This window comes from Saccoglossus kowalevskii, chromosome 2, assembly GCF_978046115.1.
Source record: "Saccoglossus kowalevskii chromosome 2, keSacKowa6.1, whole genome shotgun sequence".
Taxonomy (NCBI): Eukaryota; Metazoa; Hemichordata; class Enteropneusta; family Harrimaniidae; genus Saccoglossus; species Saccoglossus kowalevskii.
Genome location: NC_140642.1, coordinates 136,964 through 156,456, shown reverse-complemented (window position 1 = coordinate 156,456; position 19,493 = coordinate 136,964). Strand labels below are relative to the sequence as shown.

The 19,493-nt window shown below is 33.7% G+C and overlaps 1 protein-coding gene across 1 annotated transcript in view; it reads right to left on the bottom strand.

Moving 5' to 3' along the window:
- Window positions 1-1,428: 1,428 nt before the first annotated feature.
- The window catches only part of LOC102805958 (protein phosphatase 1 regulatory subunit 14C-like), a 56,844-nt gene continuing 38,779 nt past the window's right edge, over window positions 1,429-19,493 (bottom strand). The window contains exon 3 of the mRNA XM_085507648.1: window positions 1,429-5,612. Within this exon, the coding sequence (XP_085363774.1) occupies window positions 5,562-5,612 (51 nt within the window). The 3' untranslated portion in view covers window positions 1,429-5,561. The remainder of the gene's footprint in view (window positions 5,613-19,493) is intronic.

Sequence of the window (19,493 nt, the reverse complement as noted above, 5' to 3'; positions counted from 1 at the left end):
CAACCATTTTGTTCAGATTTCTCAAAACGAGCTTACAAAAAAGAACGATAGAAGGGGAATAAAAAACACAAAATGATAGGGGGGTTAGCCCTTCAGACTACTATGTCATAAATAATTAAAACATAGTTGAACTGTGGTGACCTTGCCCTTTGTTATATAATTCCCTTTATCACAGTTTGTTTCAATATAAATATGTATTGTCATAATTAATTTTGAATACAAACAAGTTTTGGGGTTGAACCAACAGTGGGGAATCAGTCTACCGAATGTCCTTAAAAGATGTAAATATCTTACAAAAACATTGGTGCCTTATTTGTTAAATTTCCAGTTTTATTCAAAGTAATTCAGATATTTTAGTATAAAAATAAATGCCTCATCGCAAAAAAAAAAGTTCTGCATTTAGACGTGAATAGATTCATAAAACATGCAAGATAACAGAAAATCTTAGCTGGCTTTTGTCCAAGTATTTTGTATTACATGAAAAGTAAAAAAAAAAAACACCCTTTATGAATAGTTATCATGTTGCAAGCTCTGCTTTGTATGCAAATCAACTTAAGTAGTTAGTTGGTGTCCAGTGGAGGGAGAAGTCAACAGTACTGTTGCCTCCTGAGAATCTACATCTTCAAACACTGCAATCTTCGAAGTGCGTTTTTAAACCAGTATTATAAAAACTATATCATTCTGTTCTAATAGCTGAAACATATTCCTGCAAGTTTTCATTTGTCGAATGAACTGTTTGTCAAATACAGAATACATATATTTTAGAACAATTTTCTTTTTAAAATGTGGATGAAATGTTTTGCTTTTTATGTATTTTTTATGTATTGTTTTTGATTTGATAACTTTGAACTAAACAGATTTTCTATTAGCTTCAGATCTTGATCAAAGTTTGGCACCCAGTTCATAGGAGTGCTTATATTGATTTTATCTTGTTTTCTGTAAAGATTTTATTGGTAGGTTTGCAAATGTGTATCAGACTGTGCAATCTCTCCATGAGTTGGTTTTGAAACCCAGTATGGGATTCTGGTATACATTACCAAGGATATTATTACAAGATAAATCATTTGCTTCATTGAACACATACAACAATGCATATTTCCACTGAGATCAGTGACCTTTGATGTGTATCACCAGTGATCAGTCAAGTAGAAACAGTCAAAATATTTTATCAGATTTTCTCAATTTTTGCATGATATTTTCATACAGGACATCTGTTGTTCAAACTCAGGGAAGACATTATACTGATGAATAAGGTGACCAAGTTTGATGAAGTTTGGAATAGAATTAGTAAAGTTATTATGCACACAATAACAATTATTAACGACGACAACAACAACAACAACAACGCCGGACAAAATCTTTCCCTTAATATACCTTTCCCTTCCATCTTTGATGGTACGGGCAAGGTAAAAACACACCAGTCTAGTCTTTCAAAGATTTTATTTTTATTTTACACATCCAGTCTTTGTGTAATACATATATACATTAACAAGACATTTAGGTACATCTTGACGGTAAAAAAAATGCTATCTTATGACTAACATTTAAAAGGCACTAACATGGTGTCTCCAATTCTGGGAGATATTTGTAAGGCACCAGTTGTCGGCACCATGCACACTTGAATCACATGTAAACGATGAATTTCACATATCTAATTCATCCAATATTCCCTTTATTTTGATGTTCATAAATTTATGATATTTAAACTCATCAAGACATAGCTATATAATGTTACATATTGTGACCCATATTGTGTCACCCTTTGTGGAGTGGATTGGTTAAAAATTCATACCAAACAAATTTGATAAAAGAAACATGAAAATATCTTAATAGGTAATCATGGGCAGTTTTTAATGTTGGTGCGTAACAACCTGACCGAGTTAATAATTTATTAACCTATTGTGTACATTCATATGACAAATCAAACAGAATCCCTGGATGCATAGAAAAGTGGTCTATATACTAGTATATAAAACAATAATAAAAAGACAACATTGGTAGGTAAGAACATATTTTTGTTTGTACCAGTACCAAAATAGTCTTTTGTCGTTGTGTCAGAGATTTGAGGAGAAAGGAATAGAGCAAATACAAAGATTGTAATACTGGTGTGTAGGAAAAAATTTGGCTGGGGAAAAAAAAAATAATCCTATTCAAAAACAACCATCCATACATGTAGCATGCACTAACTAAATTGGAATATTTTAACAATGAAGCCAAATTCTTCACCCCACAAGAAACAACTTAGCAAACATCATTAGATGGTTTTAAAAAATCTACATTTCTCTCACAAGAAAACAAGAAAAAACAAAACTTGGCTTAAACAAAGAAAACAAACTCAATATAAAGAACAAATGACGTCCCTGAATAAATATTTTCTTCATCATTTTCAATGTTTTTTAATAAAATAATTTTTGTTGAAAGGTATGAAATTAATTTTTTGCATGGTTAATAATTAAAATATTTTGAATTGAGAAAAAATAAAAAGTCATTCATTGCTGTGCGAACGAAAGAAAAAAACAGAAGCTGAATTAAACTGTGAAACTATTATTCATGCAACATGGATGAAAATTGAAGAAATGAAAATATAAGTATACCCCTCAATAGTACAGTGTCTGTGACAGCTGGTTCAAATCATTGGTTCCAACACTTGGCGAACATCACAGTTAACTATTTTGTCTCTTTTCACTAAAACTTGCATACAAATTTCCAATTTTTTATCAAGGCCTGTAGAAGTCTAAAATTAACAACTATTTCATTCTGGACAAATTTGCAAAAAATGGCGTTCAAAAGACCTGTATAGTGATTACAATCAGAAACAATGTGAGAAGACATCTGCTTATATTGGAATTGAAGTAACTAGAGAGAAAAAGTAAAAAGACTATTACTCCACAGCAAGCACAAGGTCACCAGTTCTAATGAAGAAAGAAATCTTGAGTTGATATTTAATACAACACATGCATGCACACAACAAAATTTCACTTCAAGTCTAAAACAACCTAATAAATTCTGCAGCTTTTATATACATCTCACTTCAACTTACAAAATCATCAAAAATCTAATCAAATGAAAAGAGTTCACAACAGAGTAGGCTAAAAACAGAATGACAATTGTATGCTGATTTTGGTTTTACTGACTTGAGCAAAGAAAAAATAGCCTGAAATATAATTTCATTATTAGCTAAACAGGAAAGTGATCATAGAAGACCAAAGGTCCGTTTCAATTCACAGAGTTGTTTGATTAATCATTTTTTGGTGGGATCTTGTTTGGCTTAGCAAGGTTTTACTGTATGTGGATCATCAAGTGAAGAATAATAACTAAAACCTGTGCATTCATCTAGTATGTACAACTAAAACTATTATCCTTGAATCCAGACTGATGACATCCATTACCATGTGATGAATCTAATTATAGTAAGAATTTAATTTCCAACTCTTTGCATCGGAAGTCTTCTGTTCCAGTTTACTGTCATTACACAAGTTGCAGAGATTCTATTATTAAAAACATCTTTGTTAAAGTGCTGTACTACAGATGATTTTCACTTAAAGCATCGGTAAACATCTGGTACAATGTACAACTCATAAGTCGCACAAAGTACAAGGATTTGTGTTTGTTTCAAACTACTTGCATATGTGTACATGAAGCAAAATAATAGCATACGAAATAAAGAGTTTATATGCAAGACTAATTTCAGTGGTTTTAGGAAACATGTCAACCATAAAATAATGTAAACTGCTTTAATCTTGCAGGAGATAAATTTTTCGTGAAAATCTGGAAATAGAGTAATTAAAGTCAGAGAGATTTGCAACAACAATTGAAAGGTAAATCCTAAACTGCTCTGACTGGTCAAATAGCTTGAACGATACATCTGTTAAGTGTGTTAAATCAAAAGTGCTAATACAGTATACAATGGAGACAGTTTTGAAACGAGTGAAGCACAACAACATGCATATTGTATTATGCAGAGACAAGTCATTGTCATTGACACGTCCCCGTTCCGTTCATATTTGAGTGACATATACATTCAAAGCAGATCATGACCGAAATCTCAGATCACTTTCAGTGGTCTGATCCGAAATGCACCTGCATATGTACAACACATTGTACTAAATCTGAACAAAATCCATCCATGCATGACTGAGATCCGGTTCCGGAATTGTGAAAATATGTGATTTTGATGCATTTTCGGCCTTAAAATGGCCATCATTCAGCTATTGTTAAGCGGATCATAAAACAAATGCACATATCTATTTGTGACATGATGTACCTTGTGTGTGTGAAGTTTGAACTCATGTCTCAGATACGGATCCATAACTGAATTCTTTAAAACAAAATGGCTGCCAGACGGCCATTTCAAACCCGATCCAAAAACAAAAAAGACGTGCATCAAGGTCCTATTATGTTTAATGTATGTACCAAATTTTAACAAAATCCGTCCTTGCATAACTGAGATCCGGGTCCGGAATGGTGAAAATGTGCAATTTTGATGTATTTTCGGCCTTAAAATGGCCGCTATTCGGCTATCGTTAATCAGATCATGAAAAAAATGCATGTGCATATGTCCCATATAATGTGTGATGTATGAGTGAAGTTTGAACTTAATCGGTGCATGTTCGAGATACAGGTGCTCACGGACACACACAGGGCAAACCATAAGTCCCCGTTTTCGGACTACGTTTGAACGGGGACTAATAAATAATATAATAATAAACTGCTACAATGTATGTGAAACACCTGTGTAAAATGGTGAGCATCTTACCTCAACTTCATCTTGTTTCATAGTACAGAAAACAAAAGCGAGAGGGGCTAAAAATTGTGACAATGCAGATGCAAAATAAAACTGAGTTTAAGTCTCTACTGAATAAATATAAGTAAAGACACTTTAAGGGTACAATGTACCTAATAGAAAAATGATTACTATGTGATTTGAGTTTGAACATTGAGGAAATGAAATGTTTTAGCACAACCAACAGACAGAGCTGTGTTTCCTCAGTCATTATTTTTTTTTCTTTGTCAGAAAATACTGAACATACATCATATGTAGAATATTTTGATTCTGATATAAGATAATTAATTCTATGAAGTAAAAAAAAAAAAAAAATATCAAATACAATTTGTAAAATCACTATTAAGCCAGTTCACTTTGACTTTTCAGATGGTATTCAAGAGAAAACACAGCATCAATCATTTTATATATACACAAACATACACACACCACTTTGTACTTTATTTTTGAAATATATATAATCAAATTTCTATAAAATAAGTTATTGCAAACATACAATTTATACTCTAGTTTCCTGTCAAAAGGAAGCACAATAATCTGCTTAAATTAATATTATTATTAAAACTCCCACTTGAAAGATATACCAAAAGAGTTGCCTATATGTGTCAAGAGTTATTTCAAAGCCAGCTGAGCCACCAGCAACAACTGCCATTTATTCCCAACACCCAAAATTAGTTTCATGACTTTGATGATGCAGTTGAAGCAGATACACGATTTGCAGCTACTGTCTTTATTTTTCTTTCTTCTAGTAAAAACACCTGAGAGATTTGATACTTCATTACGCTTTTATCAATTTCTTGATTTTCTGTAATAATTCTTCTATGAAATCCTATAATAAATCAAAGAAAGCTTAGAAAGAACTCCTGTGTGTTGAGGGTATTGGAGGCATGAAGTACAAATAAGGAATACTGTATTTACTTTATTGGAAGTACTCCCATACACATAAAGCAAAGTCATTTAAGCACTTGTACTTCAAATAGAGCAAATACAAATGCAAACACTGATCAATGTGGTTTCAAGTGGCTATGATATAATAATTATAAATATTTAATGAAATCATGATCATATATGATGACTTAATATTTTGGTCATACAATGTATGTCTTGTCAAACAATATAATTATACATGTAGTACTAGTTACATGTCCCTATCTGCAGTAGTACTTAAATATTTACAGTTATGATTATCACATGATTATATACATGTATAGTCATCTGATATTCATATCTCGTTTCTCAGCATTGAATAGAATAAAGATTACACTTAGAAACGGGATAAATGAACAACATTAAACCACGTTCTACAAAATGTATTTATAGCATTGGAGGGACACCAGATACTGTATTTGATTTTGATAAGGCAGCAGATTTGTGGGCAATAAAACAGAACAGAAGGCCAGGCATCATTTAAACAAATAACTAGTAAAGAATAACTTAAAACGTTTGATGCAAACTTGTATATAATGTATTATATAAAATAAAATTTAATAACCCTTATGTCTTGCATTGTGTTAACATCATGCAAATTAGTATGCTAAATAATATGCTAATTTATGCAAATTATCCTGCACATCGGCCACAAAATCTGGGGAGAACACAGTTCATTGATTTCAATCAAAAACTAATAAGGACTGCACTTTATTTCAGACCATCTGAATTACACGCACACACTAACTGCAAAGACTCCATTTTGTGCGCAAGGGTGTACAAAAAAGCATTGACAATGCACATGCCCCATGTTGTTTTGCTGATCAATACCAGTCTTCAGTACAAGTCGCATTTTATACATGTAGAATGTATGTCAATTTCAGAGCATAATGTAGTAGAGATTATAATGAATACCCCCTCAAAAAACGAAAAATATGACGTGTACCTGTAACCCAATCCTAATACAAAGCCTTGTTCATTTGACTCTGGATGGATGTACCGAGGATACCCCAAATTAATATTCTTTGATTTTGACAAAAACTGGGACTAATGAGTTACATTTGCTGCAATATCGTCCAGGTGTAACTTAACTTAGAAGCTAGCTATCAGCTGGGTTTGCTTTTTCATAAAAATTTATAATTTTATAAAGTAGTGTCACCAATAATTTTAACTTAAATACATAATTTTCCCCACATAATTGGTGCAACATATTGCATATATTTATGTGATAATTTTTGACCAAACACAATTCCTCAATTTTGCTGATGTGATAGTACAATCACAAACTGTACAGTGTTATATGGTATGATTTTCACATCACCCACATACATACATGTACATACAAGCCGGTAGGCTGGTTGGCGATCCGCTCCGCTCAAAAACAACAACATGTTTTTGGCTGTTTCCATGGTGTGACATAAACGTAAAGTTAACGTCGGTTTATAGCAACGTAGGAGGTATGTACGACCTAGAAATAGTGCCGTATGCGAGTACCAAGTTGCGAGTCGCAAGTAGCAAAATATGCCATATGCTAGTGGTAAAAACGGCATATGCGAGTGGTAAAATGTATCGTTTGCTAGTAGCAAAAAAGCCCTATGCGAGGGGTAATACAAAGGCTTGTAACGTTTGCTTATAATATAATAACACGTACGTTCAATTGTGTGTTATCACAGTGAAATCAAATATTTACCATGGTTATGAAATGATGTGTACATGGTTGGTTAAAGGGGAACTAAATAGAGCCTATTTTGGTGTTTGTATTTATCAAGTTATGTATATTGATTATAAATTTGAAAAAAAAATTAAAAACAAGCAGCCTATCGGCTGAGATAGCTCCGCTGTTAGAAATGCACAATTCAATTAAAGAACTGAAGACATCATCAGAAAATGAACAATATGTATAGTATCAAAGCAGTCGGACTTACAGTTTTTAACAAGAAGTCGAAAATATCACTTTCTACCAAAAATGACCAAAATATTCACCAAAATTAGAGAATTGAAGATATCATCACGAAATGAACAAATCTGAGAAAGGTCTACATGTAGTATCTATATATGTAATATCAAAGCAATTGAACTTTTGGTTTTTAACAAGAAGTCGAAAATATCACTTTTTACCAAATATGACAAAAATATTCACCAAAATTATAGAATCCAAGATACCATCACGAAATGAACAAATCTGAGAAAGGTCTACATGTAGTATCTAAATATGTAATATCAAAGCAATTGAACTATTGGTTATTAACAAGAAGTCGAAAATATCACTTTTTACCAAAAATTACAAAAATATTCACGAAAATTAGAGAATTGAAGACATCATCACAAAATGAACAAATCTGAGAGAGGTCCACATGTAGTACCTATATATGTAATATCAAAGCAATCGGACTTGTGGTTTTTAACAAGAAGTCGAAAATATCACTTTTTACAAAAAATTACAAAAATATTCACCAAAATTAAAGAATTAAAGATATCATTACAAAATTAACAAATCTGAGAGAGGTCCACATGTAGTACCTATAGATGTAATATCAAAGCAATTGCACTTGCGGTTTTTAACAAGAAGTCGAAAATATCAGTTTTTACCAAAAATGACAAAAATATTCACCAAAATTAGAGAATTAAAGATATCAACATGAAATGAACAAACCTAAGAGAGGTCTACCCAAGGTACATATACACCAAGTATCAAAGCATTTAGGCTTGTAGTTTTCAAGAAGAAGTCGAATCAAAGAAAGCTTAGAAAGAACTCCCATGTGCTGAGAGTATTGGAGACACATTAAATATAATTCGAAATTACTTAGCTGAAAACTAATTATGCAAATCAGAAAATTAATATGACCAGATTTGAGTGTAAAACTAATGAGGTCTGCGCAATGTAACAGAAAATCTATGTCTCCAAGTTTAATTGAAATGTGATTAGAACCAAAAAATTATGAATTATTATGCTTATTAGGGAATTAATATGAACAGATTTTTACCCCAAACTAATTAGGTTTGTACATTGTCCTAGAGCATCTTTGTACTAAGTTTCATTGAAATGGAATAATTAGTACCGTGAAAACTCCAAAATTTCGACCCCTCTAAAAAATTTGATCGCCTATTTATTTGCCGGGTTTCGGTGTTTTATTTATCTCCAAATTTTCGACTCCACTAAAAATTGACGACTCATTCTTATTCGAAAATTTCGACCAGTTTTAGTTTTCCCCCAAACGAAAAAAACAACGGTGTGAGCGTTCAAACGGGACCTTCCTCGAAGGCATGAATCCGGGTTTCTGATTGACTGAGAGATTTTTATTTTATTGGTAACGAAAATATATTCTAAATAAACGAAGTTTCAAATAAAAACGAACACAAAAATCTCGGCATGCTGCGTTTCTGAATTGTTGATTATTACTGTACTCAGTAGTGATTATAATAATGTACACAAAATAAATTTGTTGAATGGTTATGAAATACAAATAAAAGTCAACTTAGTTTCATCGTAAGCGAATGATTCCGGTCTCGTATAAACGTTTGATGCTGTAGGATATCCGCCATGTTCTCTTAGGTCAAATAGATCAAATCGCTAATTAACCAATAAAAAGCTGGATGATGCCAACGTGTTCAAATTACCATAGCTTATTTAAATATGTTAATGTTATTGAACGCAATGCGGAAGAGATTGATGTTGTAGTACGATATTTTGGCTTGGATTTTGATGCGAAAACGGCATGATTTTTTTTAAATAAAAAAATTAGTTGTTTTTAAAAAATAAACTGGTCATCTGAAGAATAATTTAACATTGTTCACAGTGATAACAGCTCATTCTCGAAAGGAAGCTTACCCGCTCACGCTAGTCACGATAAAAATCATACACGTGTACTCTTGAATAGACAAACGTCAATGACTACGGTAAAACTTAGACTCTATTTTAGCCGGCAGGATTAATTGAAATGTCCGAAAAATGACGCCAAAATACACCTTAAAAGTCCCATTTTATTTTCTTAAATCCCATTTTATTTTTTAATCCAAGGGCGAATTTACGGCAGAAATTGGTCCCTCAAATAAGGGACACGTGAGCTTTGATTCTAACCGGATACATTGCACTGGGTCGGGGAGATAGTTTGCTAAACTTCCATGCATCTTTTGTCCAATGGGTACCATACCTGTACTTCGAACATTCGCAAGTTTTTCTAGGTAGTGCGAGACAGCTTTGTCTTTTGACCTATTAGTTTTGTGCTGACCTCTTCTCCGCGTCTTGATGTTTTGTTTTGCTTGTCATAATACTCACTGATTGATGACTTTGTTTAGATTTTAAGTTACAACTCGGCCACGACCTTTGCTTTTATCGTGAAACATGAGGAAGTTTACGTCAATTGACGGACATTGCATTTTTTAAAAACTAATGAAGCACACTGTCTATCATCCCCATTTTTTCATTTGCTGATTTCTATTCTGAAAAATTCGACCGTTCGAAAATGCACCTTAATTTTGACTCCAAAAACACGTCACATATCTAACACCAATTATTTAAAACCGGTCGAAATTTTGGAGTTTTTACGGTACTTTAGATATCAGTGTGAAAGCTTAAAATTGGTTAATTATGCAAATTAGGTAATTAATATGTACAGATTTTAACCCACAATTATTCAGGTCTGTCTATTGTCCTACAGCATCCATGTACATTCATTGATATGTGATGTATAGTACCTGAGATATCAGTGTGAAAGTTGGTTAATTATGCAAATTAGATGATTAATATGCACAAATATTTACCGGAAACTAATTGGGTCTGCATAATTCTAGATTCATTGAAATGTGATGATTAGTACTTTAGATATCAGTAGAAAAGCTGAAAATTAATTATGCAAATTAGGTAATTAATATGCACAATTATTTACCCTAAAACTAATCAGGTCTCTGCATAGTCCTAAAGGATCTATGTACCAAGTTTCATTGAAATGCGATGATTAGTACTTGAGATACCCGTGGAAAAGCTGAAAATTAACTAATTATGCAAATTAGGTGATTAATATGCACAAATATTTATCAAAAACAATCAATCTCTGCATAGTCCTTGAGTATGTAAGTACCAAGTTTCATTGAAATGTAATGCTAACTACTTATATCAAATGCTGAAAATTAATTAATTATGCAAATTAGGTAATTAATATGTACTGATATTACCATAAAAACTATCAGGTCTGTGCAGTGTCGTATGACATCTATGTACCAAGTTTCATTGAAATGTGATGATTAGTACTTGAGATATCAGTGGAAAAACCGAAAATTGACTAATCATTATGCAAATTAGGTAATTAGTATCCACGGATTATTACCAAAAACTAATCAAAACCTAGCATTAGTTCAGAGCATCTATGTACCAAGTTTCATCAAAATCCAATGAGTGGTTGTTTAGATATCAGTGGAACAGTCATGGAACCACTAAAAAATAGCTAATTATCATGCAAATTAGGTAATTAATATGCACGGATTTTTACCAAAAATTAATCAAATCTGCGCATATGTTCAGAGCATCTATGTACCAAGTTTCATCAAAATCCAATGAGTGGTTCTTTAGATATCAGTGGAACAGTCATAGAACAGCTAAAAATTAGCTAATTATCATGCAAATTAGGTAATTAACGAGCATGGATTTTTACCAAAACCTAATCAAATCTGCGCATTGGCCCAGAGCATCTATGCACCAAGTTTCATCAAAAACCGATGTATGGTTCTTGAGATAGCAGTGGAACAGTCGGACACACATACACACACACACACATACACACATACACACATACACACACACATACAGACACACTAACTGCAAAGACTCCCATTTTGTGCTTCGCACATGGGAGTCAAAAAGTAAAACATTGACACGGACGACGACGACGACGGACAATCACTCATATGATAAGCTCCGCTCGACAAAGTCGACAGCGGAGCTAAAAAAAGTGCTGCATTTAGATGTGAATAGATTCATAAAACATGCAAGATAACAGAACATTTTAGCTGGCTTTAGTCCAAGTATTTTGTACAGGTGTCAAAAATTAATGATTCACTGAGACAAATATGAACTGCCTCATTGTGTGACTACTGTATTATATGAAAAGTAAAAAACACACACCCTTTATGAATAGCTATCATGTTGCAAGCTCTGCTTTGTATGCAAATCAACTTAAATAGTTAGTTGGTGTCCAGTGGAGGGAGAAGTCAACAGTACTGTTGCTTCCTGAGAATCTTCAAACACTGCAATCTTTGAAATGCGTTTTTAAACTAGTATTATAAAAAGTCTATCATTCTGTTCTAATAGCTGAAACATATTCCTGTGAGTTTTCATTTGTTGAATGAACTGTTTGTCAAATACAGAATACATATATTTTAGAATAATTTTCTTTTTAAAATATGGATGAAATGTTTTGCTTTTAATGTATTTTTATGTATTGTTTTTGATTTGATAACTTTGAACTAAACAGATTTTCTATTAGCTTCAGATCTTGATCAAAGTTAGGCACCCATTTCATAGGAGTGCTTATATTGATTTTCTGACATCTTGTTTTCTGTAAAGATTTTATTGGTAGGTTTGCAAATGTGTATCAGACTGTGCAATCTCTCCATGAGTTGGTTTTGAAAACCAGTATGGGATTCTGAGATACATTACCAAGGATATTATTACAAGATAAATCATTTGCTTCATTGAACACATACAACAATGCATATTTCCACTGAGATCAGTGACCTTTGATGTGTATCACCAGTGATCAGTCAAGCAGAAACAGTCAAAATATTTTATCAGATTTTCTCAATTTTTGCATATTTTCATACAGGACATCTGTTGTTCAAACTCAGGGAAGATTTTATACTGGTGAATAAGGTGACCAAGTTTGATAAAGTTTGGAATAGAATTAGTAAAGTTATTATGCACACAATAACAATTATTAACCACGACGACGACGACAACGCCGGACAAAATTGTTCCCTTAATATACCTTTCCCTTCCATCTTTGATGGTACGGGCAAGGTAAAAATGATTTTGTTTTGGGGTTAAACACTGTAACCATCTTGCAAACAACGAAAAATTATCCAAAAAAGTTATTTGTTCACCACGCCGGGCTCGGGAAAATAATATTTACTTTTGAAAAAACAATGCGTCATTGATTTGAACGACACTTACAATGAAGAAACAAACATGTTCATAAAAAAACACACACATTTTATTACAATATGATTTACATACCGTCTGAATTCACGGTGAAATAATGGGTAGGGTCTGTGAGAATACAGTGGACGAAGGCATTTATCATTATCTTCGTAATGATGAAATTTCCGATTATTGACGATGATTTTTTAATGCAATGCGGAAGTGAATTACCGCAATGTTAAAATGCGATCTGTAGCACTGATTGCAACGAAAAAACGATGATTTTTTTCCTAAAAACTGGCGATTCGCAATTTCCGAAATATAAATGACGGTTCATAGTAACCGTGGGTAAACTGAGTGTGGAGGAAGAATTTAAACACCTTTCTCGGTCGCCAACATGTCTCATCGTTCAAACCCTAGGTCAATAACCAGGTACACGACTTAACGATCACATTTTTGGCTTTTCGAAAGCTACTACTCAAAGAAATATGGATTACTCCAGAATTGCAACATCGGGGTTCATCCTGAGTAAATGACAGAATAGAAAGCATGCGAACCACGTTGTGTACGTTTGCCATGCACTCTGAAATTAATGCGAGTTTTCTCATAAAACTAAAAGCATGAACCAAACTACCATGCCAATCACGATTATTATGAAATGAAACACACCTTTTACACACATATTATAATCGTGAATGCTCTCAACTCGATAAATACCAAGTAAAAATATAGGGATGGGCTTCATACTCGAGAGGGACTTACGATCGGGGAAGTACGGTACTTTAACGCAATTGGGCTTTCACTCTCAGAATACTGTGGTTCAAACGCATAAGGCTCTAACCCAAGTTTTAAAAAGCAACATTGTGCATATAAAAGTTGAGTTTATACTAGTAGTACACAATGAACGGCATGTACAATGGCGTATACGAATGTGATCAGATACTAAAACGTCATAGCTTTGAAAAGTACCCGGATGTTAAATATGTTCGTTCAATATTTATTCCCCTCCATGAATGGCCTCCATGGTGTTTAATTGAAAGCACTTAAACCACTGCAATATTATTTTGAATACAGTTCAGAATATACACAACTATAAATTAAGGCTGCATTTAGGTTCGCTTTAAGATTGGCATGATGCGCTGTATCAAAAAGTTCGTTCAGTCGTTTTCTACTTGTACAAATAAAGTGGTTAGGTCGAAGTATTTGGGGCATTGAGACTAAGTCTTCTACTAGCATTTACCCATGAAAATTGTCTCTATCCTGACCAAGCAACGGCAGACACTTCTTTGTTTCAATTTGTTTCAATTCAAATTTGATCCAGGTTGCGTGTAAATACATTCCAAGTGTGAGGGACGTCTCGTAAACATGCGGACTTATCACTCAACATGCACTTTATTTCTTTATTATATACTATGTATTATGGAATTGTGTGCTAGTTAACACTTGGGTTGTGGCAAATTTAACACCTCTCCGGGGTGTGATTACTTTTGAAACCTGCCATTGTCTTCATTTAAACAACGGCGCGTGACACTAGAATTCTGTGACCCTTCGGTGAACATGCACCCGTTTCTACTAACTAAAATTATAATTATATGATTCTTTAATCGCTGACCACGGGTTCATACAAATTTTACCGAAAGAAAAAACAAATTTCACATGATATGTGGAGTGTGCTGGCTGGTCATGGCTGTTTATTAAATTATTGTGCTTTCACGTTTCCTGTGCAATTTCGTGAAGAGCAAACATCGATTCTATGCAAATGACTGAACAAACTTTTTGATATAAACACTTAAGGTAGCGAGAGGGGAAAAACTAGAAAAAATTTTTTTTTCTAAAAATCCCGGATTATGCAACCATATATTGTGTACTTTATTTATCTTTGGTCCAAATTTACAGTGTGCGATGCATTTGTTGACTAATTTCAATTTATTCCCGGAAACTTAGTTGTAGGTGAACACGTCCTTCATGCATTTACATATCATGTTGAATGACAGACTGAAGACAAAGGATTTAATTTGCATACTGATTTGTTGACCATTCAGCTTTATTATATCCTGTGTAATTTATAAGTAGTGTCCGTTACGCGATCGAAGCACAAACAAACATTACACTATAGTATTTCAATCTTTTTTCGGTGTTTTAATAACCTAATTTATCATGGGAAGGAGTTCTAAGATGAAAAAAACTGGCCGCCCAAAAATAATAAACAAAAAGCACTGGAAATAGTAGTTAAAGCTGCTTTTATTTGCGACCTTCGCAATGTAATCCGCGTACACTTGTCGGCTGTAATGTTGAGTACAGGGTGGCGTGCGCCCGTTGACACCTAGGCTAGATCGCGTTGACACCTATTTGCTACCATTATTTTTATATATGAATCACCCCTAAAGTAAAAACCTTAACAGCATCATGCCAATCTTAACCAACCATGTACACATCATTTCATAACCATGGTAAATATTTGATTTTACTGTGATAAAACACAATTGAACGTACGTTGTTATATTATAAGCAAACGTTACAAGCCTTTGTATTACCCCTCGCGTAAGGCTTTTTTGCTACTAGCAAATGATACATTTTACCACTCGCATATGCCGTTTTTACCACTAGCATATGCCATATTTTGCTACTTGCGACTCGCAACTTGGTACTCGCATACTGCACTATTTCTAGGTCGTACATACCTGAACGTAGCCAAAATAAAAAGCATGATCATTTGAACACTGCTATTACAAAACTTGTAGGAGGTAATACATTTGGGGCGAAAGTATTCAAAAATCAGTTTTGGATGTTGCAATGGCAGTGGTGGGCCAGGATTTGTTTCCAATTAGTGACGGTACGACCTGCAAGTGAAGTATGAAAAAGCCATGCATGGCACAGTCCCCGTTAGTTATCAAATTTAAGATATATAGTTTTGTTTATAGTAATATAGCTGGAATATAACCATGTCAGGAATATGATTTTTTAACATTAAAATGATTGACATTTGTATCTGATCGTCAAACAAGTACTTGTCCATATTGAGAGATATTGCTCTGGAACAGCATTCAAAATCAGCCATTTTGAATACATGTATATATATATAACATGATGTATAACGAATATATTAAATTTAAATATAATAAGTCAAAGCATTTAAGAGATATGGCTCTAGAAGCCCAATCATTAAAACAAAATGGCTGCCAGTCAGCCATTTTGAAAAATAAAATGACGAGCATCAGGAACCTGTAATGCCTAATGTACATGTATGTACCCAGTTTGAACGAAATCCACCCATAAATGCTTGATATTTGATGATTTTTTAGCACAAAAATGACCAGCATTCAGCCATTTTGAATAGGATAGTCAAACCAATATATCTGTTTATCTATGACATGATGTATAATGAATATTTAAAATTTGAACATAAACAGTGAAAGCAAGTCAGAGATATGGCACGAGAACCACATTCATTAATACATAATGGCCGCCAGTCGGCCATTTTGAATTCTATCTGAAAAACAAAATTATTTGCATCAAGGTCCAATAATGTCTAATATGTATATACCAAGTTTGAACAAAATCCATCTGTAAACAGCCGAGAAATGGTTGATTTTTAGGATTTTTAGCACAAAAATGGCCGCCATTCGGCCATCGTGAATAAGATCGTGAAACAAAATGATGTGCATCAAGGTCCTCTCATGTCTAATGCATATACCAAGTTTGAACAAAATCCATCTGTAAACAGCCGAGAAATGGTTGATTTTTAGGATTTTTTAGCACAAAAATGGCCGCCATTCGGCCATCGTGAATAAGATCGTGAAACAAAATGATGTGCATCAAGGTCCTATAATGTCTAATGTATATACTAAAATCCATCTGTAAACAGCCGAGAAATGCTTGATTTTTAGGATTTGTTTAGGTCCGGACGCACGCACAGACGCACGCACACACACACACACGGACACACAGAGTTCAAAACATAAGTCCCCGTTTTCGGACTGCGTCTGAACGGGGACTAATAAAATCAGCCGGGCCGAAAAAATCACAGAGGAGTTAAAAGCAGTTGCTGGTGAAAAGTTACCCAACTTTGGGGTCAAATTTCTCGGTAATGAAAAAAGATATCAACAAGACATGACATGACATGTCATGTCATAGCCCCCGCTCAGAAAAAATTTAAAAACATATATTGAACTGGGTTTGTGTCAGAGTGAATTAATTCAATAGTTGTGTTCACGTCACACAAAGTACGGGCTAAGATTCAAGCTGATTTAGGCTTATCTAGCATATTTGCATTTCGGCTAGACCCAATTGCGTCTACGCACAGGGAGAGCCAGTCGTTAGCACGGGCTAAGGTGCAAGCCGCTATTTACGAATGAAAAATGGATGACACGCACAAGGTTCTATTTCTGCTGCTGACATGTTTCGTTCTAATTTTGAAGCGATGTGCACAGGAACGCGAGAGAAGACGGACCCAACTTATTTGGATGCACAGAAACAGTATACAACAGTGTAACAGAATACAGAGTTTTATTAATGCATGTCGTAGACAGCGAACCAAATTTATTTTGTCTACGATTGGTGCTGCTGTACGCTCTACTACAGCGACCCAATCAGTGTGGAAGCATGTACACTGAGCTCGGTTGCCATTTTGGGAATGAGAAAGTTGGATATATTTGACCACGTGCGTAATGTTCACACCCAAAGGTCGTCACAGAGGGCGCTTAGCCCTGGGCTAAGCATTTGCACACACTTCGTTAGCCCGTGCTAAGTGTCTAGACCGCGTTTTAAATTCGGATCAGATTTAACACGTACTTAGCATTCCTTAGCCCGTGCTAAGTGTTCAGGCACGTTTGCTTAGCACCGGCTAAGGAATTTGACCTCTTAGCCCGTGCTAAGGAGCTGTGCGTGAAAGCAACTATTGTGAGCTGTATTAAAATTCCATTATTAATTGTTCAGAATTGATGTGTTACAATTTTAGGGGGGTAGGGTAAAAAAAAATATTCATTTGGCTTTTCTGAGACAATTTATAACTTGTTAAACATATAATGCGATGTGCACTTGTAAACAATTATTACCTGTCCCTGTACCAACTTTGAACAAAACTAGATGACGCATATCTGAGAAAAAGCTTGTTTTTTTTTATAGATTTTTAAGGAAAACAAGCAGCCTATCGGCTGAGATAGCTCCGCTCTTAGTTTAACAAGAAGTCGAAAATATCACTTTCTACCAAAAATGACAAAAACATTCACCAAAATTAGAGAATTGAAGATATCACGAAATTAACAAATCCGAGAAAGGTCTACATGTAGTATCTATATATGTGATATCAAAGCAATTGGACTTGCAGTTTTTAACAAGAAGTCGAAAATATCACTTTTTACCAAAAATATTCACCAAAATTAGAGAATTGAAGATATCATCACGAAATGAACAAATCTGAGAGAGATTCACATGTAGTACCTATATATGTAATATCAAAGCAATTGGACTTGCAGTTTTTAACAAGAAGTCGAAAATATCACTTTTTACCAAAAATGACAAAAATATTCACCAAAATCAGAGAATTGAAGAGATCATCACAAAATGAACAAATCTGAGAAAGGTCTACATGTAGTATCTATATATGTAATATCAAAGCAATTGAATTTTTGGTTTTTAACAAGTTTAAAATATCACTTTTTACAAAAATGACAAAAATATTCACCAAAATTAGAGAATTGAAGATATCATCACAAAATGAACAAATCTGAGAGAGGTACACATGTAGTACCTATATATGTAATATCAAAGCAATTGAACTACTGGTTTTTAACAAGAAGTCGAAAATATCACTTTTTACCAAAAATGACAAAAATATTCACCAAAATTAGAGAATTGAAGATATCAACATGAAATGAACAAAACTAAGAGAGGTCTACCCAAGGTACATATACACCAAGTATCAAAGCATTTAGGCTTGTAGTTTTCAAGAAGAAGTCGAAAAAGTAAAACATTGACACGGACGACGACGGACAATCACTCATATGATAAGCTCTGCTTGACAAAGTCGACAGCGGAGCTAAAAAGAGGACCTGTGAAACTTTATACAATTGTCAGACATGCCGCAAATACTATGCTTTTGTAATATATGCAGTTCCAAAGGCTTTGCTTTCTGAGAAAAAAATTTTGGCTCTGCACCTGAAAAAAACAAAAAAAACATTTAGTCAAAAGTAAGCAGAGGTTGTAGCATACATGTATGTGCTCCCACTAGCTGTTAAATTTAATTAAAAAAGATATTTGTGCATCGTCTTTTCAGTACGAAAACATATTACTTAATATATTTATACCAGCCAGAAAGAAATTACATTAGGAATATAAATGGACAACAATTGATGCATGTCTAGCAATATACTGTTTGAAAGGCCGCAAGATATAATGAAATAGCAAACCAATCACTACTCGAGTCAGACTGGCTGGGAAACTGCACCATACAAAAATGTATGCAAATGATATATGAGCAGCTCCACCAAATTTAAAAATATTCATTATTCTTTCCATAGTTATGACTCTAATGTGAATGTGATTTTCCACTTCTTAGCAATACTAGTTTGTGTATTGTATCATACAAGTTTATTGTGATTCTAAATGTATTTGTAATATTATTTAGCTTTATTTAGGATTCTGTTTAGTTGG